Below are 27,366 nucleotides of genomic sequence, written 5' to 3' on the forward strand. Positions count from 1 at the left end.
AGACAATGGAGTCATTCTTAGCATACATACGGAACTACGAAGCCTGAAGAAAAAGATATCACAACAGAACAAAATGGTCATAATAACTAACTAGACATTTTGAAAAGGAGATTATCCAAATTAATGCATAACTCCATAGTAACACGAAGTAACAACAACAACAAAGCAAATAAAACCATGACTTGGTCATTATCACATACCAACCAGAAGCCTAATGTGAAGATGACCTAAACTACCAAGTTTTGCAAAGTATGTAGATACGCCAGAAATCCCATATACTGCTGGTGGGTGCAAAAATTAGTACAAAGATTTTGGCAAAGTATTGGGTACTATCTATAAAAGCTGACCACATCTGTATTTACCAGCAATATGCTCCCACATATATAGCCAGCAGATATGTGTGCATGTTCCACTAGAAGGCAAATTAAAGATTTTATATGCCAGTACTATTCATGACAGTTCTACATGGAGAATTCTTCACCTGCCCAGTAAAAGTAGAGTGATGAGATCAATGGATATTCACACAATGGAATTGGATCCATCCAGTCGAATGAATGATGCACAACAACGTGCAGTAAATACAGATAAATTCACAAGCAATAGATGGAAAGAAAAAAAGCCAAACAGAAGAGTTCTTCGTGCCTGATTACATTTACAAAAAAGTGCAAAAACGAGGACATCAATCTATTGTCTACATGTTAAAAGAGTGCTGGGCTTTGGGCAAAGCTACTGAGGACCTCAAGGGGGAATTTTGGAGAACAAATGATATTCTGTTTCTTGACCTCAGAGGCTTATAGAGATGCGATCAGTTTGTGAAATTCCATTGAGCTGTGTGTTCACTTATGATCTGCACGTGTGACTTTAAAAAAATGATCGAAAAAATAGATATAAGTAAACAGATAAGTATCATAATGTACACATATTGACAAGTTGAAATTAAAAGTAGGAAGTAACTTCAAACTGTGACTAGACTTTGAAAGCATGCTTTAATTTCTAGCTAAACCATATGGTACTGAGTACACAGTGTTCACAGAGAAAGAATGAAATTTAGAATTATTTTCTTAAAATGCACACAGGAAAGCACATAAAACATAATAAAAAAAATAGAGTGTAAGGGAAAATATAAAAAACTTGGTAAACCCAAACCCCAACATCTCCCTTAGAATATTAACATAAATTCGGGGCGCCTGGGTGGCGCAGTCGGTTAAGCGTCCGACTTCAGCCAGGTCACGATCTCGCGGTCCGTGAGTTCGAGCCCCGCGTCGGGCTCTGGGCTGATGGCTCGGAGTCTGGAGCCTGTTTCCGATTCTGTGTCTCCCTTTCTCTGCCCCTCCCCCATTCATGCTCTGTCTCTCTCTGTCCCAAAAATAAATAAAATGTTGAAAAAAAAAATTAAAAAAAAAAAAAAAAGAATATTAACATAAATAAGCCAAATGTTCCTCCTAACATTTGCTTGACTATATTCAATTGGATTATTCCTAGAGCTGTAACTAAAACATGAGGATGAAAAGTTAAAAATAAATAAATAAAACCCATATTCATACACATATATAAGCATATGCAGATGTACATACATGTATATAGAATTATAAGATATTAGATTAAAAAATAAAATATCACAAATAAGTCTGGAAAATCATCCACCATCTTGCTTTTTCTGGAGCTGGACAACTGAGATCTTATTGATCAGATGCTGAGTTGTTCCTTTTTCAGAAACATAGATACCATCCCAAAATTTTGTGATATCCTTGTTTGTAACAGTTGTGGCTTGCTGAATCAAAGCAGCTGGGTTTGGTACAAGTTCAATGACATTTCCTTCAAGAATTAACTTATTTTTAGGGGCTTGAGATACAGAACAAGCAACACCTGGCCTCATCCAAACCCTACAGATGTATTTTCCACCCGTAAAATTTTGAATTTCAGCAAGAGAACCATTCTCCTGAATAACCATGTTGGTGGGGAAGTGAGCATAGGCAGACCTCATCTTGTTACAAAAGCCCGGTTAATGCCCTTCCTTGATAATGCACCGTGCATGATGACAGATGGTGCAAACAGTAGCCACTTCTTTTCTATTTCCCCACCATTTGTCAACTCAGAGCCTCCTCTTTTTCCTTTCCAGGAGACTGAGCTCTACACTGATGTGATTGAAGTCCCTTCACAGGGTTCCTCTGGGGTCCTTCTCAATAACAGTGCATTCCTCCAGAGTGATGTTTGATGTCAACATTTTCTGTCATGTCTACAGTCTGCTGAGAATGGTCTTCATTCTCTCACTAATGCAGCAAGTGGGTACTATCTATAAAAGGGAAACATCCGTTTTTAGCTTATGAGATGGGGCACCTGGGTGGCTTGGTCGGTTAAGCTACTGACTTTGGCTCCGGCGTGATCTCACCATTCATGACTTCAAACCCTGCATCGGGCCCTCTACCATCAGCATGTGAAACCTGCTTCAGATCCTCTGCCCCAAACCCCTCTCTGCCTCTGCCTGATTTCACTCTCTCTCAAAAATAAACAAACATCAAAAAAATCTAGATCATGAGACATGAAAATATTGATTACAGAGGGGTGACATCATTAAGATGGTGAAATATATGGTTCCCACTTCAGTCTGTCTTGTAATAAGCTCAACTAGCAACTATTCACATAAGACACCATTGGGCAAATCTCAGTTCTCAGGAATGAGACTGAAGCACCCCTGGACCAGAGACCCCAGACCAGAGACCAAGGACAGCATTAGAGGGGTGCCTGGCTGGCTCAGTCGGTTGAACGTCCAACTTCGGCTCAGATCGTGATCTTGCAGTTTGTGAGTTTGAGCCCTGCGTCGGGCTCTGTGCTCACAGCTCAGAGCCTGGAGCCTGCTTTGGATTCTGTGTCTCCCCCTCTCTCTGCTCCTCCCCTGCTCATGCTCTGTCTCTTAATAATAAGTAAATGTTAAAAAAATTTTTTTTAAATATTAAAAAAAAAAAAGGACAGCATTAGAAGGGTAAGAAGAGCCATTTCACTTTGACCACAAGCACTTCCCCCAGGACAGCACAGTGCCCCACCATGAGAGACCACCTCAAACAATGATTCCTCCATCAAAAAGAGAGAGAGACCAAGGTGGGAATCCAACATTCTGCAAATGGCCGGCCTCTTCCTGGGTGGCCCACTTAGGTCTCCTATCAAGTGGATCCTTGGGGGAATCTATACTGCTGGACCATAGGGTATCATATAAGGATGGAGAAGGTGGGTAAGCCTTACAACAACCAGTGTTCAGATCTTGGAAGACTGTCAGAACAGACTGTGTTCCACCTTGTGGTGACACCCAATCAGAGATGTCAGTGACTCTGCCCACCTGCAGAGCTGAGATGGACCTACTTGGTCGAGGAGCTTTGTTAGCAGCTATGCCTGACTTGTGTCTCCAGCCAACAGGTTGAACTAGAGCATGGAAGCCATTCTATGGCCTGTCTCAGCAGGCATGCAAGTTGGAAGTCACCTCCCACTGCTGAGCATAGCGTCCAAACCTGCCCCACCATAAGTCTTCGCAGAGAACAGACTCTATGAAATGAGACTTCAAAGTGAAAATTCCAGCCCAAACCACACACATATAACCTGAGTGGCTTTCTGGTTGACTACTAAAAACCAGACATAGAGGTCAGACATCCAAAGTACAAGTGCAGGGAAGGTCTGGCACACACATGACTTCACTTTCACATCTGGAAAACCAATATTAGACACCTATGTGCCTGATTGCATTCTGCAATATGCTAATATTTTTACTGAGTAACACAACCATAAACGTGCCCCAGGACATTGGTTCTCAGAGTGGGTTCCATAGACAGGCACCTGACAATGTGTATGAAAGGGAACTGGGGGAGCTGTACCCCAGAACTACCAAAGTAGTAATGTGGGGACAGGCACAGCAATCTGATTTACAAGTTCACTTGGGGATTCTGACACTAATTTGAGAGCCTCTGTGGTAACTAAGTTACAGGCCATCACAGGTAAATCACTGTTAGAATTGCTCTATGCTTGTGGTCATGCTAGTGTTGTCACACACACACACACACACACACACACGCACGCACACGCACACACACACACACAAGATCCACAAGACACATTCTCGTTATTCAAAAATAACAAAAGCCTGTCTTATTTTCCTCCTCTCCCTTCGGTCAATACCCTCCTTGAGCTTCCTGGAATGACCCCAAACACACTTCTGTTCATGCTCCTGAATGAAAGCAATCCAAGTTAGAGTGAATTGGAACTTATTTAAATATTTTATCAAGTGAGTTATAAAATGCATACCAGACATTAACACATGGTATATATTATCATGGGATTGAATATAGCATTCTCACTATAGATCTGTATTTGATGATTTAAACATGAGACCATAAGTAATTGCAGGCTTAAGAAGTGCTTCATCAGCATTCCATTTGTATGCAGATAAAATCCCTATGAAGTAAGGTTAAGGAAATTGTAAATTTTAGGGACTTAAAAAAAGTTTTTTTAAGTAGTTATTTATTCTTGAGAGAGAGAGAGAGAGAGAGCACGAGCAGGGGAGGGGCAGAGTGAGAGAGGGACACAGAATCTGAAGCAGGTTCCAGGCTCTGAGCTGTCAGCACAGAGCACAACATGGGGCTCGAACTCACGAGCCATGATATCATGACCTGAGCCGACGCTTAACTGACTGAGCCACTCAGGCGCCCCTACAGACTTTTTGTAATAGCTAGTTTCAGTGCAAAATGTGATTGCCTTTCTGTCAGATGCTGTGATATGGTTCAGAGAAAAAGAGCCCTTCACAAACATCTTATATGTCTACCTGTGTTACACTTATATATTTCTACTTAGACTGGCCCATATGTCAAAGTTCTTGTCAATGACTTGGAGGGAGAAGAGCCTTGGGGAGGATGGCCTTCCTTGAATGAAAACAAGACTTCAAAACAAATTCCCTAGCTCAATCAGATTTACACCGCCTCCTTTGCTGCATAGAACATACTATGATGCCTGGTGGTGGGGTAGGTATCTTGGGGCCATGGGAGAGCAAATATGAGCACAACACCTGGGGGTAGACAATACAAGAGAGAAGAAATGGAAAACCCAGAGCACACCAAAGGGTGTCTGTGCCATTTTATCAGATATGAGCATCTACCTACTCACTGTATACATAACACAAAATCCACCTCTTTTCTATATATACACACATCAGCCTTTTCATGGTATAGTTGACCATAAAATCGGAGGTACTGAAAAATGAATGATTAATCTTCATTTGAATCTATGTTAAATGTGAGTATAACATGCTACCAAACTTTATTCTATCAGTTTCTACAACTGATAAAAATCCTCTTTCCACTTGGGTCAGAATGGGTGAAAGGATAGCATGAGCTGTGAAACAATGTAGGGACATCTAGACTAAAAAGTGGGTGGGCTGTTTGAAACAGAAATGTTCACGGCCCATGAACAGTGAACTGCTCCCTAACTAAAAGGTGCCTATACACCGTCCAGAGCACGGGACTAGATTCATCACAAGCTGAAAGGGGAAAGGTGGAAGTGAAAGGGGTCCCTGCCAGCTGTAGATCAGCATCCTTGGAAAGTGATCCATTTATACTACATCAGACCTATACTGGGGTTTTATACCTGGGAGGCCAGTGTTTTGAGGAACTATCCACATGCCTTGCTGATTCTGATTATTCGTGTCCAGAAGACTTCTTCATCTTCAGTATGTACTCTGTCATGTGATATCTTAAAACAATGGCCATAATGTTTAAATATCCAATCTCCCCTTTCCATCCACTGCCACCCACCTGGGCCTGGGAAAGTACAGTTATCCCTGCCATCCAATAACAACAGTCCTCAGAACCACCAGGGAATTCATTAAATCATGAAGAAAGGATCTGACTCCCTCAATCCCAGGAAACCACGTTTTCCAAGTCCCCATCTCTGTCACATTTGTCCATTACAAGTAGCTTCCTAAGACCTTGCAGTGACCAAGAGGGGCTCCCTACCAGATCTTTCTCTGCATCTCAAGAGTTCTCTGTATTTGCTTCTAGTAGGATTTATCTTCCTCTTAAAGGATACCATCATCATGTTTTATCCATCCCCATACATCTTAGTACCAAGTGCCTGAAATAATCCTGTGACCCATTGATGGTGTTTTCCTGTTCTTCCAATAAAGTGGTGACAACATAGTATTTAAGTCCCAAGTATGGCCATACATGATCCAGTGACCAACCATTTCCCATTGAATTACAAAATTCCAAACTACTCCTAAGAGCCTAGAAGGGCCTACATGGCTTATGTGGGAGGAGACAGCAGTGAAAATGGGGTCTCCATAACACAGGAAAGAAGGATAGCAGTGATGCCTACATCACTGGAATGGAGACAAGGACATCAAAGAACTGGAGATGATTTGGAAAGAAAACAAGTAAAGTTTATCCTTCTAAATTTAGACTCAGTAGTTCAGCCTTTGACAGGTGTCCTCTACCTAAATGAAGAATTCATGCCAATGCTTCAGCCTGGACATTTTATCTTTTACCCTGGGCTGCATCATCACTCTTAGTATTTGTTTTCTTCCTAAGTCAAGAACACCTACTAAGCACCCAGTACTGTCCCAAGTTTGGTTCCTTTAAATTGATGTTAAAATAACACATGACTCATGAAGTCTCCAAGTTTTCACCTAATCAAATTGTTTCAGTAAAGTGAATAACTTGGATGATGTCAGTTCCAAGAAGGAAAAAGAACAGTAACTAAAAGTAATCGTACTTAGTATTCTTGTCCAGTTGAGAAGAAGTAAAAGGGAGCAATTAAACTACATAGACTTAAACTACTGTGCAATTACTCCCATATTCAAATTAATTTTGGAACACCATGTCATTTCACGCAATGTATTCTTAAAATCCCTGAGCAAGTCATAAAAGCAACAATTCATGAACGTTGGAACAAGGGAAACAGAGTAGATCCTACATGAGTAATAAGTAGGTAGACAAAACAGGATTTGCATGGGGAGATTCTCAAACCAAGATACAAGTGATTTAGGAGAAATCAATTCAATACAATGTAGAGAAAATTATTCCCACTATGAATATATAACATTTTGCTTGCTAGGAAATCATCAATTTTGAAATCTGGAAATTACTTCATTTGATCTAATATTCCCTTTCATTTTGAAGATATAGATATACATGCATTTCTTCTTAATTTGTTCTCTTACTACAAGATATACCTTTAGCTTAATAGAGCATATTATTTTCTGTGCATATCAAAACCAAAAAACTGTGTTCAGTATGCTCAGAAAAGCAACATAAGCAAAGAAAAATATAGTGTAAAGTTTTAAAAACAGTGATTGAGAATTCTGTAGATATGGCTTATAACTATATTTGCAGTGACTTTGTTCAATTAGCAGTTAAGTAGAACCAGTACTTGGTAGTCACATGGATGGTGACCCATGGTTCAATAAAAGAAAACAAAGAAATTTAAATACATGAAGTTTATTACCCTTAGATCCTGGAGGATGTACACAATATCCCTTGAGGGACAACATGGAGAGGTCAAGGCTGAGTGCAGGTAGACAGAATGGCAGGAACTGGGGCAGATGCCTTTTTTGGGGTGCATGGTTGGAGTGCTTTGGAGTTCCTGTGCTAAGTCTAGAATGCACAATTCAAATCAAAATGAGTGGAAAATGGTAAACTCTGAGAGAGTCTTCTGTAGGGGGTACACAAGGTAAATATATAGGGAGTGGACACTCATTCACAGAGGCTACTGGGGAAGTCATAGGAGGATCTTACCTTTGCTTGTGACTTTAGGGACTGTTATCTATAGTATATTTGCTACTGGGCAGAGCCAGAGTCACTTCAAAAGCCCCTGCAGGCAGTCTAGTTGTCCAAGATGGATTCCAAGGCAGCAGTATGAATTGATTAGCTACAGTCTCAATAATACTTCTATATCCTTATTAAAAATATCATAATGTTCCAGCAGACACAATAAGGAAGAAAATATATGATACATGAACATAGGGAAAATAATCTCAAGTAATGTTCAGTGTACCCACCACTCATGCAGTTGAAAATCATGTGTAATTTTGTCTCCCCAATACTTAATTTTAATAGCTTTAAAAAAATAAACAAAAAATAATAATAGCAGCTTTCTGTTGACAAGAAACATTATGAAAACCAGTCAATTATTACACCTTTATATGTTATATATGTTGCATATGGTATCCCTACAATAATGGAAGCTCAAGAAAATCAGAACCAAGAGGAAATGCATTTACAGTACTGTACTATGAATAAATCTGACTGTAAGTGGACCCACACAGTTCAAACCCATGTTGATCAAGGGTCAAGTGTACTTTGTGTTACCATCTGTTAACCTGCAACCTTGTGAAGGTGGAACAGTCCAGGGTTTGTGTAGGTTAAAACTTCATTTATTACACATCAGTGTTAACACATTAAAATCCATTCAGTGTTATTAATGAAAATATATTAAGTTCAAATGCACTCTAAACAAACCACTGCAAAATTACTGTATGATTCTTGGTTAAAATACCCATGACAAGCATTCAAGAACCATTCTTGTTCCTGTGATATAAGGATCTGTGAGTTATACTTCCTACACTTTCAAATAATTATTCATTATTGAGTAAATGTGGATTATAATAATTTCATACCCTTTTATGGAAGAGTTAGCTATAATTTCCCCAGATATCTGAAAAAATTTTTTAAATTTCAACCACATAACTAATATTCTTGACTTGTATCAATTGCTATTATGAAAATACATCCAGATTTTAATGAACTGCCATTCTCCTTAAACAGCAACAAAACTATTTAAAACTCAAAATGTTTCTCTATCTTACAATATTTCAAATAATAATGCCCTGAACCCTTACTTCATCATGAGTTGTATCCCTCTTAGACATCAAAAACAAACAGCATCTCCAAGTAGATTTTCTTCATACATTGTACACTACAGTCTCAATCTTCCATGGAAAAGTAGGTATGAATGAATTCCCCATCATAAAAGAGCCACTCATGTCTGTGAGACAACAATCAAATCATTTTGCACGCACACAAATAAAGGCATTGCATGACATGATTTAAGGGTGAAATTAATAGTATTTGTCATGCAAAAAAAAATCTCAAACATGGTCAATAGAAAAAAAAAAAAAAAAGAGAGAGAGACACACTGAAATTATTCCCCTCCAGACATCCATCTTTCCTTGAGACTTTCAGGCACATTAACAAATACAGTTGAGGGGCGCCTGGGTGGCTCAGTCGGTTGAGCATCTGACTTCAGCTCAGGTCACGATCTCAGGGTTCGTGAGTTCGAGCCCCGCGTCGGGCTCTGGGCTGATGGCTCAGAGCCTGGAGCCTGCTTCCGATTGTGTGTCTCCCTCTCTCTCTGCCCCTCCCCGTTCATGCTCTGTCTCTGTCTCAAAAGTAAAATAAACGTTAAAAAAAAAAATTAAAAAAAAAACAAATACAGTTGATCATTGAGTAAGATGGGTTTGAGCAGTGTGGGTCCAAGTAGATTTATTTTTTGACAAACACATTGCAGTACTATAAATGTTTCCTCTCTGTTATGATTTCCTTAATCTTTTGTTTTCTCATGCTTACTTAATTATAACAATACCATTTATAATACAGACAACAAAGAATGAGATGATTGTTAATATTCTAGGTAAGACTTCTAGTCAACGATAGGCTATTTCTGTGGAAAACCAGGTATGGTTTTAATTTGGGGGACTCAAAAGTTACAGTAAGATTCTCAGGTGTGGTGGGGTCATACCCCCAATGCCTACATTCTCCAAGGTGAAAATGTAATTCATATTAGAGTTTTACATTCAGATTTTTCTCTATAATAAATGCTCTGAATTACAATAGTGTCTGAAAAATGATAGACCTATTGCTTTCTGCTGTGAAACCTCTCATTTTATTTAGATTTTGTTTTCCATTACATACTTTGCCAATTGTTTACAACTTTCATGTTTTTACCTGTTATAAAGACTCTTTTTGGGGCGCCTGGGTGGCTCAGTCGGTTGGGCGTCCGACTTGAGCTCAGGTCACGATCTCATGGTCCATGAGCTCCAGCCCCGCGTCGGGCTCTGGGCTGATGGCTCAGAGCCTGGAGCCTGCTTCGATTCTGTGTCTCCCTCTCTCTGCCCCTTCCCCAGCTCTCACTCTCTCTCTTTCTCTCAAAAGTAAATAAACATTAAAAAAATTGTAAAAAATAAATAAATAAATAAAAAATACTCTTTTTTCCCTGAAGCATGTATTAAAAACAAAGGTCTTTCATCAACCATTACATTTATAGGGCTTCCAACCATTATGATTTCTCTGATGTTTAGTAAGTGTTTGAAGCCAGATAAAGACATGACCATCATTCTTGTCATATGTAACTTATCTCCCCAAGAGATACTGCCTCACGTTGGATATTTTTGGTTATGAATTAAATGCTTTACCATATTCTTTACATTTGTAGGGTTTCTTTCAGTATGCACACTATGATGTTCAGAAAGTTTATAGTTCTGCTTAAGGTCATTGTCACATTTTTGTAAACATTTTTCAGCCTTCTCTCCATAACATATTACCTAATTTTGATGTTTTGAGTGGTAAATGTTTTGCCACATTGTTTACATTTGTAAGATTTATTTCTATTATTAAATCTCTATTGTTGAGTGAGTTTTGAAGACTAGTTAAAAGGTTTGCCAGAGTTACTACATTTGTAAGTCTTCTGCCCAGTAAAGATACAATAATGTACAATAAGATTTGAGCTTTTATAAAAGACTTTCCCACATTTATTACTTTTATACTGGTTCATTGGAAACTGAGCTTTCTGATGTTTACTAGGATTTGACCCTTAACTGACATTTTTTCCCAGATTCATTGCATTAGTAAGTTTTATCTCCACTACAAATACCTCAGTAATTACAGAAAACTGAGTCCTCACTAAAGACCTTCCTAAAATCACAATACATAAAAACTTGCTCCAAATTAAGTATCATGTGATAACTATAGAACAGTGATGTTGGGATAAAGACCTTCTGAAGTTTATCAAAATTAGACGTTAGAATGAGGAGGGATTATGTGTTGGTGGGAGAATAATGAATACTCTGAAAAGATCTTCTCAAAACCACATGTAGAATTTTTATCTTTATTCTTAAATGTCTAACTTTCAGAAATATTTCAGTGAATTATTAATCCAATCTTGTATTTGAAATGGTTTCAATGATTATCGGCATGGTTTAGGTGACTTTCCAGAATTTCCAAATGTCCTTCTAGAGAATATGAAGGATTACGAAATGGATTTTGGGGGCACCTGGGTGGCTCAGTTGGTTGAGTGTCCAACTTCAGCTCAGGTCATGATCTCACAGGTTGTGAGTTCAAGACCCACATTGGGCTTTGGGCTGACAACTCAGAGCCTAGAGCCTGCTTCAGATTGTGTCTCCCTCTCTCCCTGCCCCTCCCCTGCTCACGCTCTGTCTCTTTCTCAGAAATAAATAAACATCTTTTTAAAAATGGATTTTGGTCCTTGGGTTCAAAGACACTTTCTGTAAATATCACTGACTTAAGGTAGGGTTTTCCCCCAAATGTTTTATACCCTTGATCTCTTCTAGCAGTAAGGATTTCCTTATGGATAATTGTCCCAGTTCGGTTATATCCATCATAATATCTGTTCTGCCCATCACTACCTCCTACCACCTTCCCAGTGATTCATTAAGTATAAATACTCAAGGCCACAGCTTCCATATTTTCCCATATCATTCTATGGAATGAATCTCCTTTGCCTGTCTGCCAACAGGACTAGGGTGTTATGGAAAGATGCAATCAAAAGATACAAAGTAAGTTATCCCATTTGTTACACTAACATGCATGTACATTAAATCGTTAATGTGCAAAATTAATTGTTTTTTATTTTTTTTAATTTACATCCAAATTAGTTAGCATATAGTGCAACAATGATTTCAGGAGTAGATTCCTTAGTGCCCCTTACCCATTTAGCCCATCCCCCCTCCCACACCCCCTCCAGGAACCCTCTGTTTGTTCTTCATATTTATGAGTCTTTTGTGTTTTGTCTCCTTCCCTGTTTTTATATTATTTTTGCCTCCCTTCCCTTGGGTTCATCTGTTCTGTGTCTTAAAGTCATCATATGAGTGAAGTCTTATGATATTTGTCTTTCTCTGACCAATCTCACTTTGCACAATACCCTCCAGTTCCATCCACATAGTTGCAAATGGCAAGATTTCATTCTTTTTGATTGCCGAGTAATACTCCATTGTGTATATATACCACATCTTCTTTATCTGTTCATCCATCGAGGGACATTTGGGCTCTTTCCATACTTTGGCTATTGTTGATAGTGCTGCTATAAACATGGGGGTGCATGTGTCCCTTCGAAACAGCACACCTGTATCCCGTGGATAAATGCCTAGTAGTGCAATTGCTGGGTCATAGGGTAATTCTATTTTAGTTTTTTGAGGAACCTCCATAATGTTTTCCAGAGTGGCTGCACCAGCTTGCATTCCAACAAAATTAAATTTTTTTAAGGTTTACTTATTTTTTAGAGACTGAGAGAGAGAGAGAGAGAGAGAACAAGCAGGGGAGGGGCAGAGAGAGGGTGGGGGAGACATAGAGTCCAAAGCAGGCTCCAGCTGTCAGCACAGAGCCTGACAGGGCTCAAACCCACAAACCATGAAATCATGACCTGAGCTGAAGTTGGAAGCTTAACTGGCTGAGCCATCCAGGTACCCCACTAACGTGCAAAATTAATACTCATAACAGGACATCAGCAGAATGGAGGAATAGGAAGCAACCTGGACTTTACTCCCCCGTGGAGACAAAAATGGACCACATTACCTTTTGGAAGCTAGTTAGGAGAACATAGCACACCCAGGCAAGTACAAATGAAGAGCCACGTCAAAGAGACAAGAAAAGTTTGTGACACTTGCACACAACAGCTGTTCACCCTCTGTGGCACTCCATGGCAAGACTGAGAAAACAGTTACCCCTCATCAGGAGAGAAACAAGTAAGTGACCTGTATATTCAGTGATCTCGCTTCTTTGCAGCTGCCTGGGGGGCTTGTTTCTGTCACGCAGGACATGGAAGCAGAGGGAATGACAGCACCCTCTGGATGCACTGTGGTGGCTGCTCAAACAAAAGGTGACTGTTTAAACAATGAAAAGACTACAGAGCGAGGACACAGAGAGAGGAAGGTATCATGGGCTCTAAAGAAGTAATTACACTTTTGTAAACTGGAAAATTACAAAATTTCAGACTTTGCAAATGCCCAGAAGATGTATGACAGGCCCCAGAATTACTATTATTTTTGTTCTCCTGTACAAAGCAAGTCCATAATCCTGGGCCCAGAGGCTTTTTATTTTTGTTTTTGTTTTTAATTCCCAAATGTCAGTAGAAGATCACAAGCCATACAAAGAAACAGAAAACTGTGTTCTAATCAGAGGAACAAAATAAATCTCTAAAACTGGCCCTAAATTAAGAAAGAACTTGGGGCGCCTGAGTGGCTCAGTTGGTTAAGTGTCCAACTTCAGCTCAGGTCATGATCTCACGGTTTGTGAGTTCGAGCCCCGTGTAGGGCTCTGTGCTGACAGCTCAGAGCCTGGAGCCTGCTTCGGATTCTGTGTGTCTCTCTCTCTGCCCCTCCCCTGCTCATGCTCTGTCTCTCAATAATAAATAAACGTTAAAAAAAAATTAAAAAAAAAAAAGAACCATAAGTTTCCTGACAAAGAATTCAAATAACCATCATAAAGATACTCATGGAAGGAGAGAAAACAGGTAACTAAATGATGTCAGGACAACTATGCAGGACCAAAATGTAAACCCAAAGAGACAGCAAGTATATCAGCCAGAAATTGGGAGCTGAAGAGTACCATCACTGAATTTAAAAATACAGTAAAGGGTGAGCAACAGACTTGATCAAGCAGAAGAAAGAATCAGACAATCTAAAGACCCTTTATGTTAAGTTATCTACTGAGAAACAAGAAAAATGTGGAAAAGGAATGAGGATAAGTGACCCATGGGACACCAACAAGTGAACCAGTATGTACATTACAGGGACCCCATAAGGAGAGGAGAGTGAAAGGGGACAGAGCATTTCCATGAAGAAGTAAAGGCTGGTACTTCCCATGTATGTGGAAAAAAGAGACAAATTCACTGAGTTCAATAAATTCAAAGTAAGATAAATGTCAACATGAACACAATGACACATTATAATTAAACTATCAAAAATCACAAGTGATAAGAGAATTTTGAAAAGCATGACAAAAGCAACTCTTCTTGTACAAGAGAGCTCCTGTAAGATTATTAGTGGGGTTCTCAGCAGACCTGATAAGAGGAAGCGCATGGGACAATGTATTCAAGTACTGAATGATCAAAAAATATCCACCGGGAATCCCTATTTGGCAAAACTGTTTTCCATGAAAGAAGAAATGAAGACTTTGCCAAGTAAAAACCTCTGTATGTTTACCAGTAGACCTGTCCTATAAATGTTCAAGGAAGTCTTAGTTAAAGTAGGATTCTAAACAGTAATTAAAATGACACAACACAAAGCTCTCTGCTAAATACAAATATTTACACAATTATAGAAATCTGTAAGGTTGTAATGAAGCAGCACAAGTCACTTTTATTTCTGCTACAGAATTTTTTTAAATAAAAGTATAACAATCATAAATCTAGGTAATAAAATACACAACATAAAAGACAGAACTTGTGATATCAAGAACTTAAGGTGGGTGCAGGGGTGGAGTTGATAAGTAGAAGAGTTTTGTATGCAATTGACAATATCACTTTATAATGATTTGTTATCTTTAGAATGTTTTAGTAATCTCTAAGGTAAAGTGATGAAAATACATTCAGAGGATGCAAAAGTTAATGAGAATGGTATCAAAACATGAGATGGGTAGAACAAAATTAAGGATAAAATATAATACCTAATCTTGGGAAAGAGCATAAAGATGATTCATATTTGGGTAACACACACATTGTCCAAAAACATCCTAAGGTGAGAAATGCCATTCTGGGACAAACTACATAGGTAAAAGAGAAAGCACAACTCTGTCCCTCTCCTGCTTACACATATGAGTGTGCTCTTTCTCTCTCTCTCAAAATAAATAAATAAACGTTTAAAAAATAAAAATAAAAAAATAAATTATAGAAAGTCACATTTAAAAGGAAACCTTCTATGGAACAATAATTTTAAGGGGGAGGAGTTAAGATGGCTGAGGAGTTGGGAGACCTTAAGCTTGTCTCTTTCCTTGAACACAGCCAGATAGTTATCAAATCATTCTAAACACCGACGAAATCAATCGGAGATCTGAGAGAACAAAAACTGCAAGACTACAAGTAAAAAGTGATCACCTTTCAGCAAGTAGGAAGTCCAGAGAGTTTACCCAGGGACATACTGCTCTGGGTATGGCCCAGGGAGGGAGCCTAATATGGAGGCCACTGCAAAGTAGTATAAGCTGTGGAGCACAAAATCTGAACCTGTAGCAGTCTACTGTAGGGGGAGTGCCTGACTTAAAGGTGTTCATGTGGTGAAGAGGGGCAGAATGCCAGGAGTGACAGGGTGGTCTGAGGATTTCTTGGGTCTCAGGAAAGATGGGTTGTGCCAACACCCTGGGATATTTCCAGGCATGAGATGGGACTCACTCTGGCTGAGGGCGGCAAGCAGGGGTGCCGGCTTTCTGCTGTTTTGACATAAACTCTGAACAGCTGCATAGTCACATGACTTTTTTTAAGATGGGCTGGCGAAAGCATGGCTAGACGCTACCCCAGAGGAACGGCGTGGGTCCACACTGTGGGAATCCATAAAATTTGAGGTTTTGAAATTCAGTTGCTGCCTGTAATAAAAAAGCTTGGACACAGTCAGGGTGACTGCAAGGTTCTGACAGAAACTGGGGACACAAGAGGGATGATTAGTTGCTCTTTAATCAGGTTTCCCCTTAAGAGTGGGGGTCATGAACTTTAAGCTCTGGGGCTACAGAATGGGAAAACCCCATATTCATTTGTCATTCAGAACTGAAAGCCTACAGGGAGCAAAACAGCGCCACCTAGTAGAGGCCACTGCCACTTACACCAAAACCCACTCCCTTGCAATCTGGAGGTGCATTTCCACTGGAACAATTTAACCTGAGAATCAGCACAGCAGGCTCCTCCCCCAGAAGACCAGCACAAACAACTCACTTGCACCAACTCTACACTAACAGACTTCACCTCTAGGGGAAATAGGATCTAACTTCTCTTTTATTTCTATTCTTTATTGTTTATTATTATTTTCTTCATTTATTTTCTTATTTTTTCAATTCCCTTTGTTACTTTTTAGTATTATTTTTTTAAGTTTTTTTTACATTTTTAATTGTTTGTTTGTTTGTTTAGATCAAGCTTGGGAGGGGCAGAGAGAGAGGAAGACAGAAATTCCAAGCAGGCTCCAGGCTGTTGGCACAGAGCCTGATACAGGACTCAAACTCACAAACTGTGAGACCATGACTTGAGTTCAAATCAAGAGCTGGATGCTTAACTGACTGAGCCACCCAGGTGCCCTTATTTTTAATTTTTATATATACATATTATTTTTATTTTGATCTAATTAGTTGTTTTCATTTCATTTTATTGTATTTTATTTTATTCTTGGATCTAGATTCTTTTAACAAGCAGAAAAAACACACAAGATCTAGTTTGTTTTTTCATTTTGTTTTGTTTTGTTTGTTTTCTTTCTTTTCTTTCTCTCCTCTTTTCCTTTCTGGACAAAATGATGAGATGGAGAAACTCATCCCAAAAGAAAGAACAGGTGAACTCATGGCCAGGAATTTAATCAACACAAATACAATTAAAATGTCTGAACTAGAATTTAAAATCACGATTATAAGAATACTAGCTGGGGATGGAAAAAAAAAAGCATAGAAGACACCAGAAAATCACTTTCTGCAGAGATAAAAGAACTAAAATTTAGTCAGACCAAAATTAAAAATGCTATAACTAAGATGCAATCTCAGATGGATGCCATGACATGACAGTGAGGATGGATGAGGCAGAGTAGTAAATCAGTGACATAAAAGATAAAATTACATGGGAATGCAAGTTGGTGCAGCCATTCTGGAAAACAGTATGGAGGTTCTTCAAAAAATTAAAAATAGAACTACCCTACGACCCAGCAATAGCACTACTAGGTATTTATCCAAGGGATACAGGTGTGCTGTCTTGAAGGGACACATGTACTCCCATGTTTATAGCAGCACTATCAACAATAGCCAAAGTATGGAAAGAGACCAAATGACCATCGATGGATGAATGGATAAAGACGACGCGGTCTATATATATGTATGGAGTATTACTCGGCAATCAAAAAGAATGAAATCTTGCCATTTGCAACTACGTGGATGGAACTGGAGGGTATTATGCTAAGTGAAATTAGTCAGAGAAAGACAAATATATGACTTCACTCATATGAGGACTTTAAGAGACAAAAGAGATGAACATAAGGGAAGGGAAATAAAAATATATAAAAACAGGGAGGGGGACAAAACATAAGAGACTCTTAAATACGGAAACAGAAGGTTACTGGAGGGGTTGTGGGAGGGGGGGATGGGCTAAATGGGTAAAGAGCATTAAGGAATCTACTCTTGAAATCATTGTTGCACTATATGCTAAGTGATGTGGATGTAAATTTAAAAAAATAAAATTAATAAAATTAAATAAAAATAAATAAATAAATAAATAAATGATAAAATTATGGAAAATAATGAAGCAGAAAAAAGAAGGAAACATAGGCAAAAGATCACAATACAAGACTTAGGGAAATCAGCAACTTATTAAAGAATTACATTCGTATCATAGAAGTCCAAGAAGATAAAGAGAAAGAAAAGGCGGCAGAAGGATTATGTGAGCAAAGTATAGTTGAAAACTGCCCTAATCTGTGGAAGGACACAGACATCAAAATCCAAGAAGCACAGAGAACTTCCATTAAATTCAACAAAGCAGACCATCACCAAGACATATCATAGTCTTGCCATAGGCCACAATTAACAACTTAGGAAACAACATATGTTGGCAAGGATGCAAAGAAAGGGGAACCCTCTTGCACTGTTAGTGGGAATGCAAACTGGTACAGCCACTCTGGAAAACAGTATGGAGGTTCCTCAAAAAGCTTAATATAGAACTTCCCTATGACCCAGCAATTGCACTATTAGGTATTAACTAAAAGGATACAAAAATACAGGTTCGAAATGGTGCAGGCACCACAATGTTTATAGCAGCATTATCAACAACAGCCAAACTATGAAGAGAGCCCAAACGTCCATCAAGTAATGAATGTATAAGGAAGATACAGTGTGTATGTGTTTATATAGAATGGAATATTACTCAGCCATCAAAAAGAACGTACTCTTGCATTTGCAATGGTGTGGATGAAACTAGAATGTATTATACTAAGTGAAGTCCATTACAGAAAGACTAATACTATATGATTTCACTCATATGTGGAATTTAGAAACAAAACAGATGAACATATGGGAAGGAGGTGGAAGAGAAGAGAATTTTATTGGCAAAGTGCATAAAGCTGATTCATATTTGAGTTACACTCACATTATCCAAGAATGTAATGAGTTGAAATTTTTCCTATAACAAAGTACACATGTGGAAACAAAACCACAACTAACTAATACTGTGGAAAGTCACATATAAATGGAAGCTGATTACTATGGAATTGCAAAAACAGAATAAGACAAAATTTAACCCAAAAAATTCTACATAAAAAAAGATCATTTAAAAGTAAACCTACTATGTATACAACTATAATTTTTAACAGTGACTGTGTACCCATGAAAAACAAGCATTTTGAATTACAGACATGTCTTCATTGATAGTAAAATTATAAAGAATATTCATTAAAATCCACCATGAAAAGCTATGATAAAAATTTTTATAAATAAGCACTTATAAGACATGAAAAATATATTGCTATTAATATATTCCTCCTCATACAGAGTTTAAGGCTATAATCCCACATTTAGAACCAAGCAGAAAAACAAAAACTTTTCATTTCTAAACAGACAAATACCATCAAAGTTGTAAAATATGTTGACAATCACTTTATAAAGATTAAATATTTGGGATTAAATTCAGATACATTCTGAGGAAAGTAGAAAAAATCGTACTGATTAATTTTTCCTGAAGTAAAATTACATGTATGAACAAACCTTTTTTATTCAATCAGAATTTTACTAATTATCTATTTTACTTCTTATAAAGCACATGCCAATGTCATAGCAGAATTTTTGATTTAATAAATCAGAAATGAATCTCATATATGTATAATTAGAAAGTAAAAAATATATGACAAAGTCATAGGAACTTCTTATAAGACAAAATTATGAAATGATGCAATTATTAAGAAGTTAACAATTGAGAATTTATTTTACACTGTGAGTTCTAAGTTTTAATGTTCTAGTTCCCCTATGGCATTAATTTATATAAGACTCTAAGAAACAAAAAGATACATTAAATGATTTCATCATTGAGGAATGAAACACATGGAGTGGAAATTTCTAGTTTTAGCTAATACAAAAAAAAATGAACTTTTAAAGTGAAATAAAGGACTAGATTCTCTCATTTTAGGGAGGTGTTTTGTTATCTGATGAAATTACCTAACACCATTCTCTGTAAAACTTTTGTAACATTGGAAATCATAAGTCAATAAACACATGATATTGGTCTCCACTGTTCCAGGATTTCTATACCAAACCACAATATGCCCACACTACCCTGACACACTTCTCACAGGAGGCAAAGCAGAATTTAGAAAGGCTTTAGCATAAAGTTCCTCATAAATATGGAGATTTCCCTGGGGCCCTCAAAGCAATGGAGCAGTTCTCAGAATATGGAGGCCCTCACGCTGCAAGGAAAGTCTCCTGGCCCTCGTAGTGGACAGGATGGGCCGTCACTGGAGCTAAAGTCAAATCCTTACAGAACATAGAGCATGATAATGTTGGATACCAGATGTCCTATCATGAGAGGGAGAGACCTAAAACTAGGCTTCTCAAATTTTTATTCAAGGAGAGCTACTGGAACCACATTTTAAGGTCTATCTTCCTCCTTCACATTTGGACCCCACCTCTGTCATCTGCTTCATTCATTCAACCTACCTGGGTGTGAGGCTACCTTCTCCTTTCTCTTCACTCCCCATAGCTCCTTCTTGTGCTCCAAAAATATGTCTAGGTCTGGCTTAGACACAAGACCTGTTTAGTAGAAAAAAGAAATGAGTATTGTTAGAGATTCTAACTTTCAATCCAGTATTGCACTCAGCAGATAAGAGAGGACATTGCAAAATTCTAAGAAATGATTTCCCAAAGGCTGTTACCCAATAGCCCCTTTAGAACACATAGGAGGGATTTCCAATGTTCAGATCTTGACCTCCACTTCCAAGTACTAGACAGAATGATAAAGAGTGGAAATTGGTGTTTGAGATGTGGGCAGGACCATTTTATGTCACTTAATGTTTAGAATTGCCACTAATCTACAGAAATGATGCTACTCTAAGGAAGAGGAAGCTAAAGCTGAAAAGGAAACATCATGAAGATATTTCTTTACGTCTACAAACTCCTATTTCTTTCCCTTACTGCAGGGATCTGAATCCCAGTCATGCAAAGAAGAAGCTTCCAAGAGACTGTCTTCAAAGGAAGGAACAAAACCCTGAGTGTGGTTTGGGAAGTCTGGAGGGAGTTATCCTCACCCAAAAAGAGGAGGTGTCCATGGGTCTCTAACATCACATCCCTGTACAGTTCCCCCTGACTGTGATTTATGAATCTCCATTCCTGAGAGAATTCTACGGCCACATCTCTGAAGGTCAGCACTCCCTGCAACAAATACCACAGTTACCAAGTGGACACAGGCAGAGTTCATAATGGTACCTCTGATGAAAGAGGGAGTTAATGTCACCAGCTAGACTCCAAGACCTGACCTTTACTGCTTACCTGCTTGTACCCGCTGACCTTAGCCCCTCATTCTACTTAACCTCTTCTTTCCGTCTTATCTTTTACTTCAGGCCATAGTCTCATGGTCATAGTCTCCCATGAGGGAAATAGAAACTAACAAAAGGTAATGACTGCCCTGAGGGAAGAGCTTGGGCAGGCCCAGGTTGAGCTTACTCCCCACTTATATCTAAGCAGATCAACTATGGAGTAACTCATGGAGTGAGGACTTGCCTTGACCTCATTGTAATACCAAAATCTCCACATAAGGAGGAGCACAAACCTCATTTACATAATATACGAAGCATGATAGAACTGGTTGGTTTTTTTTTTTTAAGTTTATTTATTTATTTTGAGAGAGACAGAGAGAGTGGGAGAGGAGGGGAAAGAGAAGTAGACAGAGAATCCTAAGCAGGCTCTGTGCTGTCCATGCAGAGCCTGATGCAGGGCTCAAACCCACAAAACTGTGAGATCATGACTTGAGCTGAAACCAAGAGTCAGACACTTACCTGACTGAGCCAACCAGGTGCCCCTGGAACTTCTTTCTTTTTAAAAAAATTTTTAATATTTATTTTTGAGAGAGAAACAGAGCACAAATGGAGGAGGGACAGAGAGAGAAGGAGACAGAATTTGAAGCAGCTCCAGGCTCTGAGCTGTCAGCATAGAGCCCAACATGGGGCTTGAACTCACAGACTGGACTGTGAGAGCATGACCTGAGCAGAAGTTGGTCACTCATCTGACTGAGCCTACCAGGCGCCCCTAGAACTGCTTTCTCAAGGATCATGTGTGACCTTATGGCCAACTCTACATAGATGATAAAGCTCCCCTTTCCAAATATCCATCCTAACCTTAAATAAAAGGAAATCATTCCCCCTTACTCTGTGAGTCTGTTTTAGAAGTTATTCCCTGTGGGGGTGCCTGGGTGGCTCCGTTGGTTAAACATCCAACTCTTGATTTCCCTTGGGTCATGATCTCACAGTTCATGAGTTTGAGCCCCACATGGGGCTCAGCACTGATAGCAAGGAGCCTGCTTGGGATTTTCTCTCCCTCCCTCTCTCTCTGCCCCTGCCCCACTGGTACTATCTCTCTCTCTCAAAATAAACAAACTTTAAAAAAAAAAAAAAAAAAAAAAAAAAAACCTTACCCCTCTGTCTCTTACACACCAGGGAACAACAGTGTCTTGAAAAGAGAACTTGGTATGCTGATGTTATTACTACCATCTGGAATCTCTGCACCTTTCACAGAACTTCCAACAGCACTATGTTGGGACAGAGCATCCAAGGGTTCACAACATCTGTGGTCCATAGGAGCCACTATGAGGAGGGCCCAGGGAAGAATTTGCCATTTTCAGTGGAAAACAAGTGACAGTTACTAATTATGATGACTATGTATTTTGGATCTGGATTTGCTGCCCCCTTTTTTATGGTAAGACACCAACTGCTTAGCAAATAAGGATGTTTTCATTAATCCATTACACAGATGTGGAAAGGAGCATTTTAAGAGGTACAGTCTCTTTGAAAAATGGATCAAACTCTTGAATACAACATACTCAATATGTTTGTAAATAAACTTATGGCATTACTTCTTAATGCCTCTTTTCTGAAAAAATAAATAACTTAAAAAAAAAAGCTATTCCCTGTGATCTCCTTTTTGGCTGCACATGAAGTTTCCTTTGTGTGTGATATGCCCGGATTCGAGAGACCCCCCCCGAAAACAAACCACCAGAGTCCAGAGTCAAAGCCAAGCAGCAAGGGTCATTTATTGCAGGTTCGAACCCGGTCTTCCGCGCACTTGTTGCCAGTGATGCTAAGAGGCCCCTGAGCAAGACTCTTACAGCTTCTTTTATAGACAGGCACAAACAAGTTAGGGATTTTTTGCAGTTACAGAGCTGTTATTGGTTGACATTTAAATTTGAATGCTCAGCAGAACTTGTTTGGTTCCCGCCTTTATTTCAAACCACTCAGCAGAACTTGATTGGTTCCCGCCTTTAGGTCAGACTACAACTGGGCATGCCCTGGCTGGTTTCGGGAATGGCTGGGGGGGGGGGGGGGGGGGGGGGGGGGGGGGGGGTCTTTTCTTTGCAGTTGTGAGTACACCTGGTAATTTTTCTTAGTCTCTCATGTGACAACCCCATATGGTGTAGTTTCTACCTGTGACTCACCAGGAAGTAAACTCATGCTAGTTCAGTTATAGTAAAAAAAAAAAGTGGTTCTGACTTAAGTGAGTTTCACGCTTTCTGCAGTGAGATAATTTTTAACAGTCCCATATGCTCTAATGTATTCTCTAACTTAAAAAAATTTTTTTCTTAATGTTTATTCATTTTTGAGAGACAGAGAGAGAGCGCGCGCATACACAAACACACACACACACACACACACACACACACGAGTGGAAGAGGGGCAGAGAGAGAGGGAGACACAGAATCCGAAGCAGGCTCCAGGCTCTGAGCTCTGGGAAGGGACGGGGCTCAAACTCACAAGCTGTGAGATCATGACCTGAGCTGAAGTCAGACGCTCAACCTACTGAGCCACCCAGGCGCCCCATGTATGCTCTAACTTTAAGGTAAGAACTGTTACAGGCATACACCTTTTCTGAGTACTATGTGATGAGGTTTTGGGGGGCCAGGGGGAATAGTGGGGCTCCCAGGGTCCAGAGCCATGGCCAAGAAAGAATCTCGAAGATGTCTTTGCTGCAAAAAGGTGATTTTACTAAAAGCACAGGGACAGGACCCATGGGCAGGAAGAGCTGCCCAGGGACTGTGAGGAGAGACTGGTTATATATACACTATCGAGCTGGGGGGAGGAGGTAATGTCCAGGGGAAGTTTTCAGTGAGACTTTCATATCCTAAAGAAGACCCACAGGCTACTGGAAGCCTTAGCTATTGTCAGGCTAAGGTTGTTTGCCCTCTAGCAAACCATTAGCATTAAGACTAGGAAGTTCCTGGAGAAATGTTTTATTCTGCCAGCCTCAAGTATCTGTCAATGGGCTGCAGGTTATAGGGAAATTTAGTTCTATCCGCCATTTCTTTCTGCCTTTGTTTCCCCCATCACTATGGAGAGGTGACGTTGGTGCTCCAGAAAACAGTCTACAGGTTTCTGGAGATTAGGCTGTTGATAAGATTGCCTTTTTCTCGGTGATTTACTAAGATATTTGTAAACAGATGGAGACTCAGGTCCTTCAAGACTATGATCTCTATCAGTTAACCATTTGTTTTTTTTTTTCCCTTTCCTTTGTTCTTGGGCAGCCAGGAGTGCCCTGAGGAATATCACACCTGGGGGTCAGGCAGTATTTGTGGCCTGTCAGCTTGCCTCATGCTCCCTCATCACTATGGTTATATCATACAGTGTAATTTGTGTCTATTTCTTTGATAGAAAGTTTTGTGGTGAGTTACAAGTATACTTATCAAATTCTAATCTGAATTAGACTTTCACAAGAGCACATTGGAGATGTTGTTAAAATGCAAATTTTATTCAGGAGTTCCGCCCTGGGATCTGAGTCTGAATTTTTTTTTTTTAGTTTATTTATTTATTTTGAGAGAGAGAGAGAATGAGAGAGAGAGAGAAGCAGGGAAGTGGTAGAGAGAGAGGGAGAGAGAGAATCCCAAGCAGGCTCTGCACTGTCAGCACAGATCCCAATGTGGGGCTTGATCTCATAAATAGTGAGAACATACCCCGAAGCTGAAGTCAGATGCTCAACCAACTGAGCTACCCTGGCACCCACTGAGCCTCCATTTCTTTTTTTTTTTTTTTAATTTTTTTTTAACATTTATTTATTTTTGAGACAGAGAGAGACAAAGCATGAACAGGGGAGGGTCAGAGAGAGGGAGACACAGAATCTGAAACAGGTTCCAGGCTCTGAGCTGTCAGCACAGAGCCCACTCGGGGCTCGAACTCACAGACCTCGAGATCATGACCTGAGCTGAAGTCGGCCGCCCAACCGACTGAGCCACCCAGGTGCCCCTGAGCCTGCATTTCTTCCAAGGTATTAGCCTATGGGCCAAGGGATACATTTTTGAATAGTAAAGAGTTGAACTCCCAGGCAAGAATTCTTGGAGGACTTGGAACTGAATGGGTTTTGATGAGGAAAACAAAGGCAAGAGAAGTGTAGCCAAAATTAAATTTACAACTTGCAGCCCACTGATAGATACCTGAGACAGGCAGAGTATGACATTCCTCAAGGAACTCATGGCTGCCTTAATGTCGGTGTTTTGCTACAGAGTACAGGCAATCTTATCTTGCCAATAGCCAGACCTCCAAGGTCCAGTAAACTCCACTTCAGCATAAAAAAAATTCCTTCAAAACTTACGTTATCTCTCCTCCCCTAACTAAAAAGTATAGAACCAGTCACTCTTCACAATCCCAGTGCAAGCTCTTTCTGCCCATGGGTCCTGTACCTGTGCTTTAATTAAAACACATTTTTGCACCAAAAACATCTCAAGAATTTTTTCTTGGCCTTTTGCTCTGGAACCCAAACTTCAAATCACATTAGGTTTTATAGCAATTACAGGTTCTACTAGAAGAGCAAGAAAGGCAACAGCAAGCCATCTGAGCATTTCCTATTTACTACATAGTATGTAACAGTTTTTCATAAGTTAATAAAAACATAGATAATCTAAGACAGCAAACACATTATTCTATTTGTATGCAAATATTTTTAAAAAATTTTTTAACGTTTATTCATCTTTGAGAGACAGGGAGAGACAAAGTGTGAATGGGGAGGGGGGGGCAGAGAGAGAGGGAGACACAGAATCCAAGCAGGCTCCAGGCTCCAAGCTGTCAGCACAGAGACTGACACAGGGCTTGAACCCCCGACCATGAGATCATGACCTAAGCTGATGTCAGTCGCCCAACTGACTGAGACACCCAGATGCCCCTGTATGCAAATATTTTGTCAAACATCCAGTACATGGAGTGGATCAGTCTTTTTTGTTTTTTAATGTTTATTTATTTTGAGAGAGAGAGAGACAGAGAGAGAGAGAGTACGCAGCGGATGGGCATAGAGAATCCCAAGCATGCTCTGTGCTGTCAGCCCAGAGCCCGAGGTGGGGGCTGGATCTCATGAACCCTGAGATCATGACCTGAGCTGAAACCAAGAGTCAGACATTTCACCAACCACCCAGATGCCACCCAATCACTTCTTTTGAAGGCCATGGATTTTTGCTCTGTCTTCTTCAATTTTGACTTCTCAAATTTCTCAATCCCAGCCATATTGGGTTTGTCAGACATGGTTGCAGAGGAAGCAGAGTAAGTCTCATGAGCAGGTCAAGTCTAGTCTGTGCAGTGACGACCACCAAGTGCCTAAAGATTTTATGTTTAAGTAATCTCTACACCCAAGGTAGGGCTCGAAATCACAACCCTGATTTTGCTCCACCAATGGAACCAGCCAGGTGGCCCTCTACAGGCACTTTCTTATGTTAAAGAAGACTTACAGGGGGCACCTGGGTGGTGCAGTCGGTTGAGCGTCCGACTTGAGCCAGGTCACGATCTCGCGGTCCGTGAGTTCGAGCCCTGCGTCAGGCTCTGGGCTGGGATGGCTCGGAGCCTGGAGCCTGTTTCCGATTCTGTGTCTCCCTCTCTCTCTGCCCCTCCCCCATTCATGCTCTGTCTCTCTCTGTCCCAAAAATAAATAAACGTTGAAAAAAAAAAAAATTAAAAAAAAAAAAAGAAGACTTACAGGATCCTGGAGGTTTGGTTACTGTCCAGCTAAGGTTGCTTTATGTCTTGAGAAAAGCATTAACATTAAAGCAGTTGTGAATTCCTTGAGGAATATCTTACTCTGCCAGTCTCAACTATTTATCAGGGGGCTGCAAGTCAGAAGGAAATTTAATTTTATCTACATTTCTTTTGTCTTTGTTTTCCTCATCAGAAACTACAAGCAAAGATAACTAGAAAGAAGTTTCCAGTTTAAAGGTGATAATTTCTGCACATTGCAGTAAATCCATCTAAGATCCTTAGGAATGATTGAGAGGAAAAAATATGAACTTTAAAGGGGAAATATCGGGGCGCCTGGGTGGGTCAGTGGGTCGAATGTCCGCCTGGCTGGTCCAGTGGGTTGAGTGTCTGCCGTCGGCTCAGGTCGTGATCTCGCAGTCAGGGAGTTTGAGCCCCGCGTCAGGCTCACAGCCTGGAGCCTGCTTTGGATTCTGTGTCTCCCTCTCTCTCTGCCCCTCCCCGCTCACACTCTGTTCTGTCTCTCAAAAATGAATAAATGTTAGAAATATTTTTTTTTTAACGTTTATTTATTTTTGGGACAGAGAGAGACAGAGCATGAACGGGGGAGGGGCAGAGAGAGAGGGAGACACAGAATTGGAAGCAGGCTCCAGGCTCTGAGCCATCAGCCCAGAGCCCGACGCGGGGCTCGAACTCACGGACCGTGAGATCGTGACCTGAGCTGAAGTCGGATG

At 39.9% G+C, this 27,366-nt stretch overlaps 1 protein-coding gene and 2 pseudogenes across 1 annotated transcript; 1 reads left to right on the forward strand and 2 right to left on the reverse strand.

Annotated features, from left to right (window-relative positions):
* Positions 1 to 1,636: 1,636 nt before the first annotated feature.
* On the reverse strand, positions 1,637 to 15,717 carry LOC122495247 (annotated as a pseudogene).
* A 111-nt stretch (positions 15,718 to 15,828) lies between these two features.
* Positions 15,829 to 20,864, reverse strand: LOC122495248 (putative protein ZNF720; the record flags this gene model as incomplete). Its single annotated transcript, XM_043600993.1, has 3 exons — positions 15,829 to 15,839; positions 20,139 to 20,231; positions 20,726 to 20,864. Coding segments are annotated over 3 exons (243 nt in total), but the record flags the coding sequence as incomplete, so codon positions are not given.
* A 1,341-nt stretch (positions 20,865 to 22,205) lies between these two features.
* LOC122495158 lies at positions 22,206 to 22,542 on the forward strand (annotated as a pseudogene).
* The last annotated feature ends 4,824 nt before the right edge of the window (positions 22,543 to 27,366 follow it).

This window comes from Prionailurus bengalensis, chromosome E2, assembly GCF_016509475.1.
Source record: "Prionailurus bengalensis isolate Pbe53 chromosome E2, Fcat_Pben_1.1_paternal_pri, whole genome shotgun sequence".
Taxonomy (NCBI): Eukaryota; Metazoa; Chordata; class Mammalia; order Carnivora; family Felidae; genus Prionailurus; species Prionailurus bengalensis.